Source organism: Myotis yumanensis, unplaced genomic scaffold (assembly GCF_028538775.1).
Source record: "Myotis yumanensis isolate MYYU_CA2020_CCGP unplaced genomic scaffold, mMyoYum1.0.hap1 SCAF_1, whole genome shotgun sequence".
In the NCBI taxonomy this organism is placed as follows: domain Eukaryota; kingdom Metazoa; phylum Chordata; class Mammalia; order Chiroptera; family Vespertilionidae; genus Myotis; species Myotis yumanensis.
This window is the reverse complement of record NW_027223752.1, coordinates 37,906,971-37,927,055: the sequence shown is the minus strand read 5'-3', so window position 1 is coordinate 37,927,055 and position 20,085 is coordinate 37,906,971. Positions and strand designations below refer to the sequence as shown.

At 41.8% G+C, this 20,085-nt stretch overlaps 1 protein-coding gene across 2 annotated transcripts in view; it reads left to right on the top strand.

Annotated features, from left to right (window-relative positions):
- The window catches only part of SYNE2 (spectrin repeat containing nuclear envelope protein 2), a 304,773-nt gene that overhangs the window by 35,144 nt on the left and 249,544 nt on the right, over positions 1-20,085 (top strand). For both annotated transcript variants that reach the window (XM_070418606.1, XM_070418595.1), the window contains exon 2: positions 12,143-12,272. In XM_070418606.1, coding sequence (XP_070274707.1) covers positions 12,194-12,272 — 79 coding nt within the window. In that variant the 5' untranslated portion in view covers positions 12,143-12,193. The remainder of the gene's footprint in view (positions 1-12,142; positions 12,273-20,085) is intronic.

Here is a 20,085-nt window from a genome sequence, read left to right as displayed (position 1 = left end):
TGTTTTAGGGGAGCCTCCTCATGCAGTGTACAAATTAGGTCTCTCCCTGGAGCTTAGAACTGGAATCTAGATGTCTTCAGGTGACTTGGCATTGAGAACTATTTTTAAAAACCTCATTTACTGAAAGTACTTCAACTCTCATTTTCCAAGAGTAAATTTTCTTTCTCACCAATGAGCAATTTGCATCTGTATCTCATCTTGTAATTTTCAACATGCTGCATGTTATCTCATCTTGTCCACACAGAAAGCCTGAGTTAATTTAACTCACTTATTTGCACCTTCCCATATTCCAGAGAAAGTTTGAAGTAGTTTACAGAGAAACATAGAATTCAATAGAATACAAAAATACACGAGGCCCGACCGGTGTGGCTCAGTGGTTGAGCACTCACCCATGAACCAAGAAATCATGGTTTGATTCCCAGTCAGGGCACATGCCCTGGTTGCTGGCTTGGTCCCCAGTGAGGGGCATGCAGGAAGCAGCCGATCCATGATATTTCACTCTCATTGAAGTTTCTGTCTCTCTATCCCTTTCCCTTCCTCTCTCTCTAAAAATCAATAAAACATTTAAAAAAATAGAAGAGGACATTGCAGTGAAGAAAAAATAAGGTTAGAAGAATAAAGCCACTAGAAAGCAACTTGTTTCCTATAAAGTCATTTGTAGTTGCTAGAGCTGGGCCATCATCCAGCCAAAAATGAGAGGGAAACTTGGTTTATAAAAATAATGTGGTCATTAGGTAAAAAGAAGAAATGCTCAGGATCACCGTTTTTCTTGGTACTGAGACAGAATTTCCACAGTGTGTGCTCATCGAAGGAGCCCTGTGGCTTGTGGATTGTCCTGAACCCCCTGGAAGAAGCACTTGGTAGACCGCTTCCTAGAATAACCTGCTCGGTGAGGCTGACGGGATTATTTTAATAAAAGACGTTTTCTGAGGGCATAAAGCAGTGCAGTTCAGGTTCACAGCTCCCCGATGGCTGGACAGGATCCAAAGGCAACATCCAGGAACGGATGGACTCAGTCTTCAGGCATTTCTCCGTGAATATTATTTCTTGTGATCCAATGTTTTTAAATGTGCGGAAGAGTTAGATGCTTTGCCAGGAACCTGAAAGTCTACTCGTTGGCTGAGATGAAATCATTATCCCCGTTTCACAGATGAAGAAATAAGACCTTGGTGAAGCTGATGATTATCCAAGGCTGTGGGGGTTGGTCAGTGGGGGGGCTGGGACCAAAGCCAGTTCTCCTGACTGAGCCTGGGGCTCTTTCAGCCATTCCATCTCTTTCCTCTGACTGAAGTAGAATTCTGTTACAGTTTTAAAATGTTAAAAATGAATATTTTAAACATCCGCAATGTACTTCCTACTTAGATGTTAAATTCTTAGAAGAAAGAAAACATTCACTATTGAGCTGAAGTCTCAATCCCTCTGATCTTGGTGGGCTTCATTCCTGAGCGCATTTCTGGTGTGTGTGTGTGTGTGTGTGTGTGTGTGTGTGTGTGTGTGCCACATATGCATGTTTGAGTTTAAAATTATCGTAAAGCACATAAATAATGTCATAGTATATCAGTACTTTTGCACTACCTCCCCACCCCCCCATCTTATAGTTTTGATATGTAACCTTGCTGATACTGGTTATTCATTCATTTTAGCTGTGGATTAGGCTTTCCTTGTATGAGTCAACCACCCACAGCTTATCCTTTATTCTGCCAAAGGGAGTAGAATATTTCCACTTTTTTTCTGTTGTAAACAGTACTGGTGTGAACATTCTTAAACATGTCTCCTTGTATTCATGTGCAATTTTAGGGCATTTTTTAAATTGGCAGAATGCTATCAGCTCACCAACAGCTGCTGATGCTACCTGAGCATCCTTTGGATGCCGAGGCCTCCTGGGAGGACCTAGCACCCAAGATGCTGTCTGGGTCCCTTTGTAGCCAGTGCTGACGGGCCTCGGTGTGCCTTTACTGCCTCCCCTCCCTGTATGTCTTTCTAGGTGGTTGGTTCAGGTTCTTACCGTTCCAAGCACCGTTAATTTCTTAAGGGTCCTACCATATCCTAGCTCCCCCTGCTCCCAAGAGATGACCTCACTTTTTATTTTCCTGAGAAAAAATGAGGTTATCTAATGAGATCTCCCTAAATTCTCTCTCCCAAACTTCTCAGCATTTTCCACCCAGAAGGACAGTGTGTTTTGCAGACCACAGATTCTTTATGGAATGAATGGAGGTAAACATTTTTTAAAAGTTTCTCAGACCCCATGTGGAACTTTGTCTTACCGGGCGCAGCGCCATCTTCAAAATCACTGATCGAAATACCCTTCTTCTAACTTAATCCCTATTCTCACTGTACTGGTTTTTTAAAAAAAATATTTTTATTGATTTCATAGAGGAAGGAAGAGGGAGAGAGAGATAGAAACATCAATGATGAGAGAGAATCACTGATAGGCTGCCTCCTGCATGCCCCACACTGGGAATTGAGCCTGCAACCCAGGCATGTGCCCTGACTGGGAATTGAACCGTGACCTGGTTCATAGGTCGATGCTCAGCCACTGAGCCAGCTGGGTGTTGTAACGGTTCTTAAAGTTCACCGTCTGGGACGTCAGTCTCTGTGTGCCCTTATTCTGTATCTTCACCCCTTCCTGTCTTCACAGCCTTTCTTTGCACTTCATCCAGTCTCTAGCTCCCACCCTGGACGTCTCTCCCACAGCCCGATTTTTTCCTGCTCTGATCTGCTGCATGGCTGCTATCCGGGGAATTTTTTTTTAAAGCCTTATTTCTGCATTACTTATTGTTTTTATTTTATTTTTTAAATATATTTTATTGATTTTTTTACAGAGAGGAAGGGAGAGGGATAGAGAGTTAGAAATATTGATGGGAGAGAAACATCAATCAGCTGCCTCCTGCACACCTCCTACTGGGGATGTGCCCGCAACCCAGGTACATGCCCTTGCCCGGAATCGAACCTGGGACCTTTCAGTCCGCAGGCCGACGCTCTATCCACTGAGCCAAACTGTTTTTAATATATTTTATTGATTTTTTACAGAGAGGAAGGGAGAGGAATAGAGAGTTAGAAACATCCATCAGCTGCTTCCTGCACACCCCCTACTGGGGATGTGCCCGCAACCAAGGTACATGCCCTTGACCGGAATCGAACCTGGGACCCTTCAGTCTGCAGGCCGACGCTCTAGCCACTGAGCCAAACTGGTTAGGGCCCATCCGGGGAATTTTTAAAAAAATTCTCCTGGGTTCAATATCCAGTCTCTGTTTTTCTCATATTTAATTTAGTTTTTTATTTTCTTCCTTTTTTTAAAAAAATATTTTTATTGATTTCAGAGAGGAAGGAAGAAGGAGAGAGAGACAGAAACATCAGTGATGAGAGAGAATCATTAATCGAGTGCCTCCTGCACGCCCCACACTAGGGGTTGAGCCCGCAAGTCAGGCATGTGCCCTGACCAGGAATTGAACTGTGACCTCCTGGTTCATAGGTCAACACTCAACCACTAAGCCACACTGGCTGGGCTAGTTTTCTGTTTTCTTTCCTCTTTCTCATTTTACTTCCTTTTTTTGGGGGGTAACTCTTCCAGTAGCTTTCTAAGAGCGAGTGCATAGGACATAACTCTTTTGAAGCCTTGTATGTCAGGAAATGACTTTTATTCTGCCCTAACATTTGACTAATACTTTAGCTGGATATAGATTATGGGTTGAAAATAATTTTATATCTAGTTTCAAACAATAGTGGTAAAATATACATAACAAAATTTACCAATTTAACCATTTTTAAATGTACAGTTTGCTATATCAAATCAGTCAGGAAACCTGTTGGCACCATCTTTAGAATGTTTTCAGAATCGGACCAGTGTTCACTACTTCTGCTCATGCAGCCCTAGTCCCTGTCATCATCGTCTAGATTTCTGTAAGAACTTTTTCCTCCCAGCATTTTACTATGAAAATTCTCAATTATTCAACAGAGTTGAAATAATGTTACACAAGTACTCATGTTCTTAACACCTAGATTCCAGCTTTAATATTTTACCATACTTGCTTTCTCATTTATTGATTATCCAGCTCCATGTCCATTATTCTGTAACTAGAGGCCCGGTGCACAAAAATTTGTGCACTCGGGGGGCGGCGGGAGGGGTGTCCCCCAGCCCGGCCTGTGCCCTCTCGCAGTCTGGGACCCCTAGGGAGATAACGACCTGCTGGCTTAGGCCTGCTCCCGGGTAGCAGAGGGCACGCCCAATCCCTACGTGCAGCCCCTGGTCAGGCTCAGAGCAGGGCCGATTGGGGAGTTGGGGCGCCGCCCCGTAATGCACAGAGCAGGGCGGATCGGGAGGTCGTGATGCCACCCTCAGTCACGCTCAGGGTAGGGCCGATTGGAGGGTTGGGGCACCACCCCCTGTCACACTCAAGGCAGGGTGGATGGGGAGGTTGCGGCGCCACCCCCTGTCACACACAGAGCAGGGCCCATCAGGGGGGTTGGGGCTCCGTACCCTGTCACACACAGAGCAGGACCGATCAGGGAGTTGGAGAGCTCCCCCTGTCACTCACAGAGTAGGGCCGATAGGGGAGTTGGGGCACCGTCCCCTGTCACACACAGAGCAGGGCAGATCAGGGGGTTGGGGCACTGCACCCTGTCACACTCAGGGCAGGGCCAATGGGGAGGTTATGGCTCTACCCTGTCACACACAGAGCAGGGCCCGTGGAGGGGGGCTGGGGCGCCACCCTCTGTCACCCACAGAGCAGGGCCGATCAGGGGGTTGGTGTGCTGCACCCTGTCAAACACAGAGCTGCAGGGCAATCAGGGGATTGGGGAGCTCCCCCCTATCAGGCACAGAGCAGGGCTGATCAGGGGGTTTGGGCGCTGCCCCCTGTCACGCTGATCCAGGTGCCGGGAGGCATATTACCCTTTTACTATATAGAATAGAGGCCTGGTGCACGGGTGGGGGCCGGCTGGTTTGCCCTGAAGAGTGTCCTGGATCAGGGTGGGGGTCCCCACTGGGGTTCCTGGCTAGCCTGGGTGAGGGGCTGAGGGCTGTTTTCCAGCTGGCAAGTGACTAAAGCTTCCAACCACTCCTTGTTTTCTTTTCTTTTTTTTTTTTTTATCCTGGGCCAGCTTTAGCTCTGAGGCCTTGCTGCTGAAAACATGGATACAATGTTGCGGTCCAGCTGGGTTTCAGTCCGCCCGTTTCTGGGGTTTTGTTTATCTTCTTATTTGCAACATAGTAATAGTTGCTTAGAGTTGCATCTGAGAGGCCGGCAAGTGAGGCGGGGAACGTTGGAGTCCGCAGCAAGCAAGCCTCATGCTCGCTCCAGTGCCTGGCTGCCGGCCGCCATCTTGGCTGACAGTTAATTTGCATATACTCACTGATTAGCCAATGAAAAGGGTAGCGGTCGTACGCTAATTACCATGTTTCTCTTTTATTAGTGTAGATAACCTCTTAACTAGTCTTGCTTCATTCCTTGTCCCATTATTCCTTGTCTCACCTCATTTTGAGGGTGATCATTTTGAAACATAAGTCAAATTATATCTCCTCTCTGCTCAAAACTTGGATATGGCTACCTGTTTCACTTCTGCTAAGTCTGTAGTCTTTATGACCCTAAAAGGGAAAATTGCCTTGGTAACGTTCAGATTCCTGTGGAATTGCGAATTCACACTGAGTTTCTGTGTAGTGGTATGTTGTTTGCATCACTGAGGATGAATCTGACTTGCCTTTTGGAGGAGATAAACTGTACTGCTTGCTCAGGAGATCTGTGGCTACAATCTTGAAGCCTTTGTTCCTGCTGAGGTATTTCTTTGCATTTTGCTCTCCATTTGAGCTTGTGTGTGGCCATGGATGTTTATAAATGACACTAAGTCTGATTTCATGAGGGCTTTTTAAAATTAACTCTGTCCAATAGAATATGAGTTTTTGCTTTGATATTATTAAAAATCTAATGAGTAAAGAAAAAGATAGTGAAATATGTTAGCAGCATGTAGAACAAAAACTTAAAAATATCTATCTATATATATAAAAGCCTAAGCGACCGGAACACCAGAACCATCGGAACAGCCAGTCTGACTGGAATGACTGGAATGACTGGAATGACCGGTCGCTATGATGTGCACTGACCCCCAGGGGGCAGACGCTCAATGCAGGAGCTACCCCCTGGTGGTCAGCGTGCTCCCACAGCCAACCTCCCATAGGCAGCCAACCTCCCCTGGTCCCTTCCCCATCTGGCAGGCCCTGGCTGGCAGTTGGCAGCTGGCACAAACAGGAAGGCCCCAACCAGCAGACGGAAGGCCCCAATCAGCAGCCGGAAGGCCCCAATCAGCCCTGATCACTGGCCAGGCCTAAGGACCCACCCGTGCATGAATTTCGTGCACCAGGCCTCCAGTATATATATAAAAGCCTAAGTGATTGTTATGACCGAATGACCGGTCGACCAGTTGCTATGTCATGCACTGACCACCAGAGGGCAGATGCTCAATGCAGGAGCTGCCCCCTGGTGGTCAGTGTGCTCCCATAGAGGGAGTGCTGCTCAGTCAGAAGCCAGGCTCACAGCTGGCGAGCGCAGCTGCGGCGGTGGGAGCCTCTCCCCACTCCCCAGCAGCATTACCAAGAGGCGGCAGCAGGTGCAGTGGGCTGGGATGAGCATGAGCGGTGCTGGCTCAGGCTCCTTCCTGGCCACCTGCCACTTGGTGCACTGCTACATACCTCGGGGGATGTCCGACTGCTGGTTTAGGCCCAATCCCTGGGGTGCCGAGGGGTCCTGGATTGTGAGAGGACCCCTCCTTTTTAGGAGACTGGTGACATGGTGGTAACGAAGAATTGTGAACCGTAGAAAATTTGATTGTGGAGCAAGGGCAGAATTTCTAGGTTAAAATGTGCTGATGGATGCCGAAACCGGTTTGGCTCAGTGGATAGAGCGTCGGCCTGCAAACTGAAAGGTCCCGGGTTCGATTCCGGTCAAGGGCCTGTACCTGGGTTGCGGGCACATCCCAGGAGTAGATGTGCAGGAGGCAGCTGATCGATGTTCCTCTTTCATCGATGTTTCTAACTCTCTGTCCCTCTCCCTTCCTCTCTGTAAAAAATCAATAAAATATTTAAAAAAATAAAATAAAATAAAATAAAATGTGCTGATGGAAATTAAAAATAATTACTTTCCGAATACAAGCTTTCTAGACCTGCGCTGATTTAACATCCGATTTTGTAGCATTGGAAGTTTTCATCCATAAGTTTTTTTACTCTTCATTCTAGAATTGTGGCGAGCTTTCAGTTTTACTGCCGATGAAGAAATAGGATGGGTAATCCTGATAAATTATTTCCTAGATGATAATAAATGCCACTTATATACTGTAACACCTCGCCCAGAGTAAGTGCTCAATAAATGTTAGTTGTTACCACAGTTTTTTTAGTTTCATGTGCTTTTAAAAAAAATTTATCTTTGTTGTTGAAAATATTAAAGATGATCCCCCTTTTCTCCCCCATTAACCACCTCCACACCTGTCTCCCCCCACCCCAGGCCTTTCCACACTATTGTCTGTGTCCATGGGTTATGCATATATGCATATAAATTCTTTGGTTAATCTCTCTCCACCCACCCACCTCCGCCTTCATGTGCTTTTTTGTTGAATTCCAACCACCACCCTGTCAGTATTATCATTCCCGTTCTACAGCAGTGGACACTGCAGCTCAGAACATTTGGGACTCTGTCAAGGCCAACGGAAGGCGCTTTGAGGGAAGTGGCTACATTCACTCAGAGTGCCTTTATCAAGGTTGGAGTGGGTGGCTGAGCGGCACGGTTGGTATTGGCCGGTGAGTGACACTGCTTCGTTGTGAGGGAGCAAGCACAGCGGGTTTAGAGCCAGAGAATTGCTACATGTTTGTTTTCCAACGTGTAGGGAATAGATAGGATTGATTGTTCTGGCATTTTGTGGTGGTCGTTAGAGAAATAAAGCGCCCGAAAGGAGACAGTAGAGTAGACTTTAAAAACCAACCGGTCTGGGAATGTGTACCCATTGCTTCTGGTTAAATGACAATGAAAAAGAAGTAATAACAGAGTCAGGAAAAGTTAATGGGAAAACGATGAAGAAACTTATTGTACATGTGGCACCGACTTTCTTCTGTGAGCTTGTAAGCAGATCAATGTTAATAATTGTCCGTTGCTAGGAATAGCTCTATAACTCAACTGACAGAAGGGCAGTCCTTCAGATGTCCTGGGTGGACCATAAATAACACGGTGCAGCGGAACTGTAGGGGAAAAAAGAATGAGGGAGGCCCCCAGAAGGAAAGCTACCATTTAAATCACTCTGTTCAAGAATAACCTGCATGTACTTACTGTATCCCGCGATGCTACTCCTTCTGATCAGCCTTTGAAGATAAGATAGATGTCCCTTTCTCTCTGTTGCCACAGTGATTTTTCCAGTGTTATTAGACTGGTAGGGCTTATTAGCAAACTATAGAATAATGAGAAAAAAGAGACTTGATGCGCTACCAATGACTTCTAGGAGTCTTTACCAGAAATTTTTGACAAACTCGGAATTTTTCTAATATTTTATTTGGTCAAGAGAGTATTTTTCTTCTTATGAAGATACAGATATAATGGGTTCCATAGCATATGGATTGGAGAACTGACCCTGAACCCAAATAATACCTTAGTCCCCATTTTGTTGTCACTGTAGTAAATAAAAGCAAAAACATTTTTCTTATTACAGCAGAAATATGCATCGATCTGAAAAATTTAAAATGTAGATAAGCAAAATGAATGAAAACCACCCATAATTCCATTCACTAGAAGTAATCTCATTTTGAGTTGAAAAATTCTAATCATAATAATTCAAAGTAAATGCCAAGATTTCTCTAAAAAGGGGAAATTCTCTAGTGTTTTGAGGTTTTAGAGATACCAGAGACGTATTAAGATGTATTGCATAAGCAAACCACTGTCCTTTCAAAATAGCTTATGCCATTTGTAAACACGTGTACATTAGCTTACATGGATTTTAAAAGCGTAATTCCCCATGATTCCACTTGATCTTAGAATCTTTAATGCCGCTTCATTAATTCTTTACCCAGTCTTTGGTTATGTGCCTGAAGATGGTCTGTTATTCACTTTTAAGCACAGTCTCATTTATTTACGTTCTAAAATAAATATCATTTGCTACATAATCGTGTGTAACTTTTATTTGAAAAGGAAAAATAAAGCTGTGATGTAGGGCTCTTCTGTGCTGTGGTTCTACCTGAGAAAGCAGCGCTTGTGCTCGGAATACAAATGGTAGGATGGCCCTCAGAGATTTTGGTTGATAAACCTTTCGGTTTTGGCCAAGCCCTCTTTCTGCCTTCTGTTTTCATACTCTTTCTAGCTCCTCAATTCAGATCCTAGAGAAATCTCTCCGACCTCTTTCTTCTCTCTGTTTCAGTTTTTCATGGGCCCTACTTGGTAAGCAAATTCCTCTCTAGAGATTACTCCCCCAGAACAGTTGTGTTGGAGGTGTCGTCATAAATTGCCTTCTGTAGTGTGTTTTGATAAATAATTGTACCAAGACAGTATTTGGGTCAATAACCTAACACTTCCAATTGTTGATTCAGTCTTCACAGTTTGGTTTGAAGGACATTTGATGGACATTTTTTTAGAATCCCTAGGATATTCTATAGAAAATAAAAAATTATTATATTTGTTCACTTGTTTGCTAATAAATTTTCATTGTTAAAAACAGAAAACTCTCAAATAGTTTTAAGGTCTAAACTTTTTTTTTCTACTTTAATATATAATATAGTGAATCTCACATACCAGTCTTGCACAGGAATATTTCTTGATTCTCTGGTTATCACTTTGTTTATAGTTCTGTTTTTATTTTTAATAGAAATACATTTGCTGCCTTGTCTTTGATGAATACTGAATGGCAGTGAGTGGCTTTTAGGGATATTTTTATTAAATTCAGGTTATCTGAATAATGTTAATGGGACTATTTGGGGTGAAATGCTGATTTATGTAAGTATACTCCTGACAGTCACATCTATGTCCAGCATCAAGTGATGGGCACTCCTCCTTTGCTTCCATAGCAACTTCTACATACATTTCTGAGAGGATTTCACTCTTCCATTCATTTGTCATTCGCAGAAGATTGAATTCCTTGAAAGCAGGGTCTAGCACCTGCAAAATGCTTGTTGAGTAAATGAAGGACAAATGAGTAAAGAACATGACGTCTTAAACAAAAACTACCCGGGTTCCACTGTGAGCTCATCACCGACTGGCTCTGTGTCCTTAGACAACTGAGTGTGACATTTGTGCCTCTCCATTTTGTGTTTTCATATATGGGGATAATTACCGTTCTTAACTCATGGAGTTATTATAATGGTTAAATGAGATTCTGTTCGCGAAGTGCTTAGAACAGTGCCTGTAGATAGTACGTGCTATGAAAGTTTGCCACTGTTATTATCATCCTTTTTTGTTCACTGGTAATTAGCCCTGGTGTGGAGTAGCGGGTGCCCACAGGAAGTTCGCTCTGGAATTCAGTTTTTCTCCCGGCGTGATGAAGACGTGCTTTGTCTCACTTTGCGTTTGGAAGCCCTCGGTGTGGGAAGGGGGAGTGGAGGGCCTCGGTGCATCAGAAGCTGAGGACATTTGTGCCTTACCAGCCTTCAGGCTGCACACAGGCTCACTGGAACTAACAAACAGCTTTTATTTTGGATAGAATCCTATCAACTCAGTACAGTAACACTGTTACCTCCGGCGGGCTCTGACTCATTTTAATCCAGGGACTAACACAATTAATTATTAATTAATAAACCGTTCATTTGGTAGGTAAAAATCTTTGGAGGAGATAGTAAAAAGGTTTAGGATACTAAACAGTGGGGAAGACAGGGTTGAAAAGATTTTTAAAGTCAGGCTAGCATTAACTGTTAAATGATTTTTATTTGCATTTTTTTAAAGTGGTCTATTGGATATTTAATATGATTGTATCTAGCTGTTGGCCTCAGGTTTATATATTTCTAGCCCCCCCCCCCAACATTTTATTATGAAGAATTTCTAATATATAACAAAGTAAAAAAAATTTATAATGAGCACCCATCTACTCAACATGTAGATTCTACCATCAATGTTTTTGCTCTATTTGCTTGACCACATATCTGTACATTTATCCATCCCTCCATTCTCTAATACATTTTATGTGTTTGGTTAACTTTATTTTGATAGGAAAGTCATCATCTGGATGGGAGAAGTCAATGTTTTATTCTTAGACCCCAGGACACTAATAGTGGCAAAAACGTAGATGAAGCAATACTATTTAAAAGTTGCAGAGTAAGAATCACTCTTACTGGAAGGATTCTTTAAGAGTCAAAATGGGGCTAAAGAAAGACATGTGTTGCCGAAGCCGGTTTGGCTCAGTGGATAGAGCGTCGGCCTGCGGACTGAAGGGTCCCGGGTTTGATTCCGGTCAAGGGCTTGTACCTGGGTTGCGGCCACATTCCCAGTGGGGGATGTGCAGGAGGCAGCTGGTCGATGTTTCTCTTTCATCGATGTTTCTAACTCTCTATCTCTCTCCCTTCCTCTCTTTGGAAAATCAATAAAATATATTTAAAAAAAGAAAGAAAAAAGAAAGAAAGACGTGTAGGTAGAAAGACAAGCACTTGGGAAAATAATTCAGTCTAATAGATAACCTACCAAAACATCCTTTTTGATACAGTTTTTTTAGTTTCACTTTGTAAGCTATGCAGGGTCAGCTCTTACTGTTTCCAGCAAATGGCAACATTTATGGAGAAGAAAAGAAGTGAAAGTTTTAAAGAAAATTCTTGCAGGGTGAAGGCTGACAATAAAATACACAAAAATGCCTAAAACACCAGTTTGTGTCAAACTTGACTTCCTCTAGACCAGATATGGCACTTAACTGCGTAGCTTTTCTTTTCACCATGAGTTTAGAATCCACAATGCTGGCTTGGCTCTTTTGGAGTTCTGCCAGCAACTCCAGAGAGCATGAATAGGTCACAGGGCAAAATCTTGATTATGATTCAGAAAAGAAGGCGTAGCCACTGTGTTCCTCATGAACTAAGGAAGCGGTCACTGGGAGACTGCCTCTTTTGGAGGGCAGTTTTTGGTTTCTGTTGTTCTGTTGGTGCGTGTTTATGGGAAATGCAGAGCTGCAGTTGCTAATGAGCACGTACCCCTTTTACTTCTAGTTCACTTCTTTCACTGAGATGGACATGTTATAATCTCCATTGGGTCGAAGGATGGCATCCGGTCCTGTGCTTCCCACCGAAGATGAGCAGGTTTCCTGGGGCATCGATGATCTCCATATTTCACTGCAAGGTAATTAAAATCCCCTCCCCTCCCCCGCCCCGTGTCAGCTGTGGGAACCTTTCCCTCATCTATCCACAAATCACATTGCTTTCTGCCTCTCTTACGTATTTTTCCAATTGTAGAACCTTTCAGTATGCTACCTAAATGTTTTATTGCTAGCTCAGCTCTCTAGAAAGTAAGGAATACTTGGAAGGAATTTGGTATCTTAGTTTCTCACTCTGAGTGTATGAATATTCTTTCTTTCTGTTTTTCTGTTGTCTTTGCAGTAAAAATTAAATGGTTACCACAGTTTGCTTGGCATTGTTTACACTTGTTTTGCACCTTTGCACATAGCTTCTTTTATTTATTGATCTATTTATTTATTCACTCACTCATTCATTATTTAAAACAATTTTTTTTCAATTACAGTTTACATTTACTGTTATTATATTATTAGTTTCAGGTGTACAGCATAGCAGTTAGACAACCATATGCTTTACATAGTGTTGCCCCGATATGTTCAGTACCCTCCTAACACCACACATATTTATTACAATATTATTGACTATATTCCCTATGCTGTACTTTACATCCCCTTGACTATTTTGTAACTACCTATCTGTAGCTCTCAATCCCTTCACCTTTTTCACTCAGCCACCAAACCCCCACCCCTCTGCGCATAGCTTCTTTTAAATGTACATCCTGTTTTGCACCAATAGGAAGGAATAGTAGTAATATAAGTGAATGATGATGTTCCAGTCATGTGAATCTTAAGTGCTTCTTGTGGAGTTTGGCAATATTTGTTTTGTATTTTGAAAATTCATTAGCCACTAGACTTTCCACCTTTGATGATAAAGCAAATCTGTGAGCTGAGTAGTTAGCTAGTGTAGAAGAAATAAGGCTTTGGCAAGTTTTTGCAAATATTTATGTAGCAATATGTTTTTTTAAAAAAATATATATTTTATTGATTTTCTACAGCAAGGAAGGGAGAGGGATAGAGAGCTAGAAACATCGATGAGAGAGAAACATCGATCAGCTGCCTCCGGCACACCCCCCACTGGGGATGTGCCCGCAACCAAGGTATATGCCCTTGACCGGAATTGAACCTGGGACCCTTCAGTCCCCAGGCCGACGCTCTATCCACTGAGCTAAACCAGTCAGGACTAGCAATATGTTTTAACGTAATTTTAAGGTTATGACTAGTGTTATGCAGCACTCTTGGAATGTTACTTAGAAGGCATAGATTTTGACTTATTTACTATTGGTATTTATTAATTTTTAATTGAGGTATAATTGACATACAATGTTGTATTAGTTTCAGGTGTACAATATAGTGATTTGATATTTGTATATATTGTGAAATAATCACCACAGTAAGTCTAGTTAATATACATTGCCACACATAGTTACAGAACTTTTTTTCATGTGATGAGAACTTTTAAGATCTACTCTCTTAGCAACTTTCAGATATGCAATACAGTATTGTTAACTATAGTTCCCATGCTGTACATTACATTTATTTGAGACATTTATGATAAGATCCCAAAATGACTTTCTGTTATTTTCTTTTTAATTAAAAGTGTGTTTGAATGATTAGATTCTTGACTTTGGGGTCAATAGCTATTACAATAGACTATACCTATATGCATCAGACTTTAAAAAATAATTATCATGTAATTTGTATAGACTAAGAAACATATAATATGTGAAAGGTAGTACTTCAGGTAAGAATTTAAAAAATTCTCAGTAAGTCCATTTTTTATAGTGTCATATAATATTTGTAAGTAGCTGTAATCAAATTTTCATGTAACAGGAAAAAAATCAATGTTCTTGTTTTTCTCTAAAGTTTTAGTGGCATGCAAGTAGTAAGTCATGGACCTAAACTGTATCAGGAAGGCAGTGCATCAGTAAATAGATAAATCTAATTTCTAGCTGCCACTTGCTAGTTCTTTGAACTTGCATAAGCGATTTTATCTGTTCTGAGTCAGTTTCCTCATACTTGAAATATGGATGATAATGGCTATATTGCAACTGTGTTTTGAAGATGAACAATAATGCATGCAAAGGGCTTAGGCAGTGCCCCGCACAGAGTAGGAGCTCAGTAAACCGCTGAGATTTGCGCTGCCTCCTCTGTTCTCCCATAGTACCTATTTTAGGACTTACAGTGTTATAATTTCTAAATATATATTTACAGTCAAAATCTTTGCCTCCAAGGATTTCTTATCCAGGAGCACATACCTAGAGTAGAAACTGCATGGTTGAGAGGAAAAAATCATAAAAGAGAAATCTGTTTTTTACCGTTTTGTTTTGTTCTGCTTTGACATTTCTATTCAGTGGCTTCCCATCACATGTGGGATAAAGTCTAGGCTTCTTGATGTGGCTCCCAGGCATCCTTCTGGTGCTTGCCTTTCTCTCTGCCCTCATCTCCTACCTCATTCCACAATCACTGCTCCTGCCCCACAGCTCTCTAAGGGGCCAGACTCCCCCTGCCTGTGAGCTTTTGTTCAGGTTGTCCCCCTGCAGCTCCTCTGCCTCCTCTTCCCACTGGGAGAAGTCCAGCTCTTCTGTTCCTCCTCTACCCCTTATCCATCCTACAGTCAGCCAGAGTCAGCCTCCTCCTGGGCCTTACTCTCTCTTCCACTGAAATTTGCGCTGCCTCCTCTGTTCTCCCATAGCACCTATTTTAGCACTTACAGTGTTAGAGTATTTAGTGTTTCTTCCCCACTGCAGAGTGCCTTCCCGGACTTCTATGTACATGCTCTAGCACTCCTACATACAGTATCTCATTTGATCCTCACAACCACATTACGAGGTGGATATTTAAAAATAAAAAAACGAGAGGCCTGGTGCCATCTCACAATCCAGGACCCCTCAGGGATGTCGGACTGCCGGTTTCAACCAGATCCCCGCAGGTCAGGCCGAGGGACCCCACCGGTGCACAAATCTGTGCACTGGGCCTCTAGTATGCATATAAGATCTTTGGTTAATCTCTTCCCGCCCTCTCCCCGCTTCCTTCTGAGATTCATCAGTCTGTTCCATGTTTCCATGCCTGTGCGTTGAGTGTCTGTCCCCTGGTGGTCATAGCTACTGGTTGAAAGGTTGAACAGTTGGACAGTTGCTTAGGCTTTTATTTATATAGATTGTAAATTGATGTTTAGAGAGAGAAGAAGGCAGAGGGGAGAGAGAAAGAGAAACATCAATGAGAGCACAACCTCTATCGGCTGCCTCCTGCACACTCCCCACTGGGGATTGAGCCTGCAACCCAGGCATGTGTGTTTGGGAATTGAACTGGCGATTTTTTGGTACACTGGACAATGCACAACCAACTGACCCACCCCGCCCAGAGCATGAGGTGGGTATTTTTATCTTCAAGGCACAGTGAAAGAAGCCGTCGCTCAGGAAGATGGAATTACTTTCCCGGAGTCACAGCTAGAGAGTAATAGGGCTGGGTTTTCTTTCCACTGCACCACACCCCCTCTGACACATTTCAAACCACAATTTGAAAGAGGGATTTTCCCTAACAACTTTCTCTGGAAAATTCACTCCAATAGTCTTCTTCCAGTTAATCCATAGCAAATTTTCATAGTTAAAGTGTAGATGGGCATTTTCAAGTAATATTAATGATCTCAGGTTCAAGTAGTTCAAAATAATTAGCAAATTACTAAGAAATGAGTAGTTGCTCATACTGTGTTTTGTATTATACAGAGTTATACAGTCTGCTTTACAATAGGAGATGAGTATGGGATGTTTGCAATGGAAAGGCGATGTACATTCACTGCCAGTGTGAAGGGTTTTCCTTCATGTTGTATTTCAGGGACCATGGTGCTGGGTGCATTGCTCTGTGGGGGAGAAGTCGGGCGCTAATGCTATAATGTGGTGAAGTTGATGCTGGGCACGTTAGGCAGGTACCCTTTGGGATATCAATCAAGAAGTTCTCACGACTATAGAATGAAAGCTTAACTGTGAAACAAATAGGTTTCCTGAAGTTCTATATTGTTATCAGCAGATTTATAATGATTCTTTTCAACCCCCCAAAAGAAGGAGATCTTATCTTTTGTGACAGCATGGATGGACCTGGAGAGCATTATGCTAAGTGAAATAAGCCAGTCAGAGAAAGACAGATACTCTATGATTTCACTCACATATGAAATCTAATGAACAAAGATAACAAACAAGTAAAATAGGGACACACTGATAGATACAGAGAACAGACTGACAGCTGTTAAAGGAGAGGGAGGTTGGGGTTCTAGGTGAAAAAGGTGAAGGGATTAAGCAAAAAAAGAAAACCACATCCCCACTCATAGACACGGACAACAGTATGGTGATTACCAGAGGGGAAAGAGGAGTCGGGGAGCTGGAAGAGGGTGAAGTGGAGATAAATAATGATGGAAGCAGACTTGACTTGGGGTGGTGAACATACAATATAATATACAAATGATATATTATAGAATTGTGCACCCGAAACCTATGTAATTTTATTAACCAGTGTCACCCCAATAAATTCAATTTTCAAGGAGAAATAAAAAGCATTTGGCTTTGTGTACTGTGTAATCAGAGTTGCATTTAATAATATTCACATGTGCTTAATGATCCTTGGAGTAATGTGAGAACCGAGATTTTAGGTAATATGAAAGGCTAAGGATCACTGCTCATAAGAAAGGTTTGGTTTTTTCCCCCTCATTTTAGGATATATTTTTAGAGGTAGATACAGGCCTGTTTAATATATAATGCCTACTTTATTTTAGCCAAAACTTATCTAAGGTGAGATAATTGTGGCCATACCCTGACTCAAAATAATATGCTCAAGAAAAGATTAAGATGCTGCATTGAAATGTGGTGATTCATCGTTGATATGCTATGAAAACATATCCCATGTGTGCAGGGCCTACAGGGAATCAGGCCTAAGGAATCAGGAAGTGCTTTGCTGAAATTCATAGAGCGAGACAATAAACAAGTGACTTCATCTTTCTTTTTGCTCATCTTTTGTGTGATCTTGGGAGAATGTCTTCATGAAGGGACTTTTGAGGGCCCATTTTGTAGGAAGATATTTGTGTTCTCTCAGTCTTGTGAGGAGAATAGCCTTGAAATGGTTGGGTTGTTGGAAAAAGAAAGAAATGGCGTTTGTGAATTTGAGCAGATAATGTACAAATAGAATTTAGTATAATTTGTACTACAATGGGTGGTCCATATTTTATTTTTCTAAAATATGTTTGTTCTTATTGACTTTAGAGAGAGGGAGGGAGAGGAAGAGAGGGATAGAAACATCAATGATGCCAAAGAATCATTGATCAGCTGCCTCCTGCACGCCCCCTCCTGGGGATCGAGCCTACCACCTGGGCATGTGCCCTGACCGGGAATCGAACCGTGACCTTCTGGTTCATGGAGGGATGCTCAACCACTGAGCTACACCAGCTGGGCTGGATGGTCCATATTTTCAATAAATTTGCTATATGGAAGTTCAAGCTATTAAAATGATTGGCTGTCTTTAAAAGTTATTTGCTTTACCAAGGTATCTATTATAGAATTTCTTTAAATCTTTCCATTGAATTTCTTACCTGGCATAATAATAGGTGCTTCCTTCTCTTTTATCCTAAGAAAAATAGTAAATGCACATTTTGTCTGAAATAACATTTCTCCTGAGGTCTTCAGGTGGGGAAGGTATGTTCAGGGGACAATCCTTTGAAATATTGGATTGATATGATTATGAAAATAGTAAGGGGACAAGATGGATAAGTATCACAGAATTTTCAAGTTGAAAGGGACTTTGTTTGCCATCAGCTTAATGGGAGACCGATATAGGAATCCTTCAGAATTATTTTTCAGATTAAAATCCTTAAGGGAATTGAAATCAAACCCATGAAGTTTGGGGATTTTGCTTTTAGGTGGTAGGTAGCTATTGGGTCTTGAGGATGAGAGTATAATGCAGGTTAGAGGTCAAGGTTGTCTGTTAAGGAGATTAACACAGTTTTAAGGTAAGACTTACCTTAAAGTAAGACTTGAAAAGGCTAAGAAAATGGATTTGGAGAAACTAGTATGAAAGCTGGGCAAATATCTGGATGTGGGACAATATTACCCTGGATTAGAGTTATAGCGGTGAGTATGAAAGTATGGGACAGATGAGAAAACCGTAAGGTGGAAGACAGATAGGACTTTGCAACTATTGAATATGGTAATAAGATAGAGCGGCTCTAAGGTTTAGTAGTAAAAGTGCTTAGGATAATAGTGGTAGCATATATGATGTCCAAATTATTAGCTGTCTTTTTATTTAGTGTGTTTTCACTTAGCTTTTTACTAGCATCAAATAATAAGGCCATTAAATATTAGTTTATATTGATGTGCTTAAGATAAATTGTCGTAGATAAAAGATACTATTTACCGAGAAAGTCGTAAGAACGTCCTATGTCATGGAAAGAATAAAGGCATGATGCAGGTGGAGGACCCATGTGACAGTCAAATTAAAAATAATTGATCATAATAATAAGTGATATTCACTGATTGGTTGACTCATCTGGTGATATTTTAAATGAGTGCAATGGAAATTTTGAACTTTTGGGGGCATGTTATATATTCCGGATTTAAGTTATTTCTTTTGAACAGGTAAATATTGGCCATAAATTTGTTGGCCGTTAAAGGACACAATAAATTCACGTAACAGAAGCAAGTTAGTTTGTTTTAGAAACGGAGGTAGGCCAGTGCTGTAGAAAAACAGCATCTAAGTATTGAATGTTACCATTAGTTAGACACAGCCTGGGAAGGAGTGTGGATCCTGTTACCTCTGCCTCCACGTGGGGGTTAACTTTCATGCAGTCCTGCCAGAAGGCTGGCGAAGGGCACCTGCCTGCACACACCTGGATAGAGCTACGTTCAGCCCAGTCGCTGAGCCATTTCGAACAACGCTCATATGTTTTATTTAGTGCTGTTGTCGTCTAGATGACATATTTTAAAAGATTAAAAAACCCTCCTATGCCTTCTGGGTGGATATCATTACTTGGAAGGGCTCTGTAGTGAAATGTGAGTCTCTGTGGTTAGGTTATTACACTATTTAAATTTATTCATTATTTATGACCATCTGAAGGGAGGCTTTCAATTTATATATTATTTTTAGTAACATTAGCAATTATTTGTGTTCAGTGGGTTAGATTACAAGCATCATAATGTAATGTAGTGTTTAATTTTATTCAGTATGTGCTGTGGGCTGGATGTTAAGGGCACAAAAAAAGAATAGGTTGAGCACCTTTAAGAAGTACCTAGTCCAGCCCTAGCCAGTTGTGGCTCAGTGGAGTGTTGGCCTGCGGACTGAAGGGTCTTGGGTTCAATTCCAGTGAAGGGCACGTGTCTCAGTTGCAGGCTCCATGCCTGCCCCTGGTCGGGGTGCATGTGGGAGGCAACCCATTGATCTCTCTCTCTCACATCGATGTTTCTCTCTCTGTCTCTATCCCTCCCTTCCACTCTCTCTAAAAATCAATGGAAAAAATATCCTTGGGTGAGGATTAACAACAACAACAAGGAAGCACGTGGTCTGGCTGTACTTTGGATGTCGTGTGAAAGCAAGAAAATGACCTGGGATGCAAATCTAATCATTCGTGTGAAACACGTTGGTTTTTTTAACTATTCAGGGTCATATCCCTTATTTTGGTATCCAATGTCCAAATCAAAATATGACCGAAATATATTTTTATATTCCAATTTTAGGGGGAGTGAAGGATAAGAATGTACTCGATATAACATATTATTTGCAAGGCGAGTTATATGTTCTTTTCAATGTAAAAAAAAACAAACATTTTGGTAAGAACTTTCTGGAGTTTTTCTTCTTGCTGATCCCCCTGTAACTGTTCCTTAACCT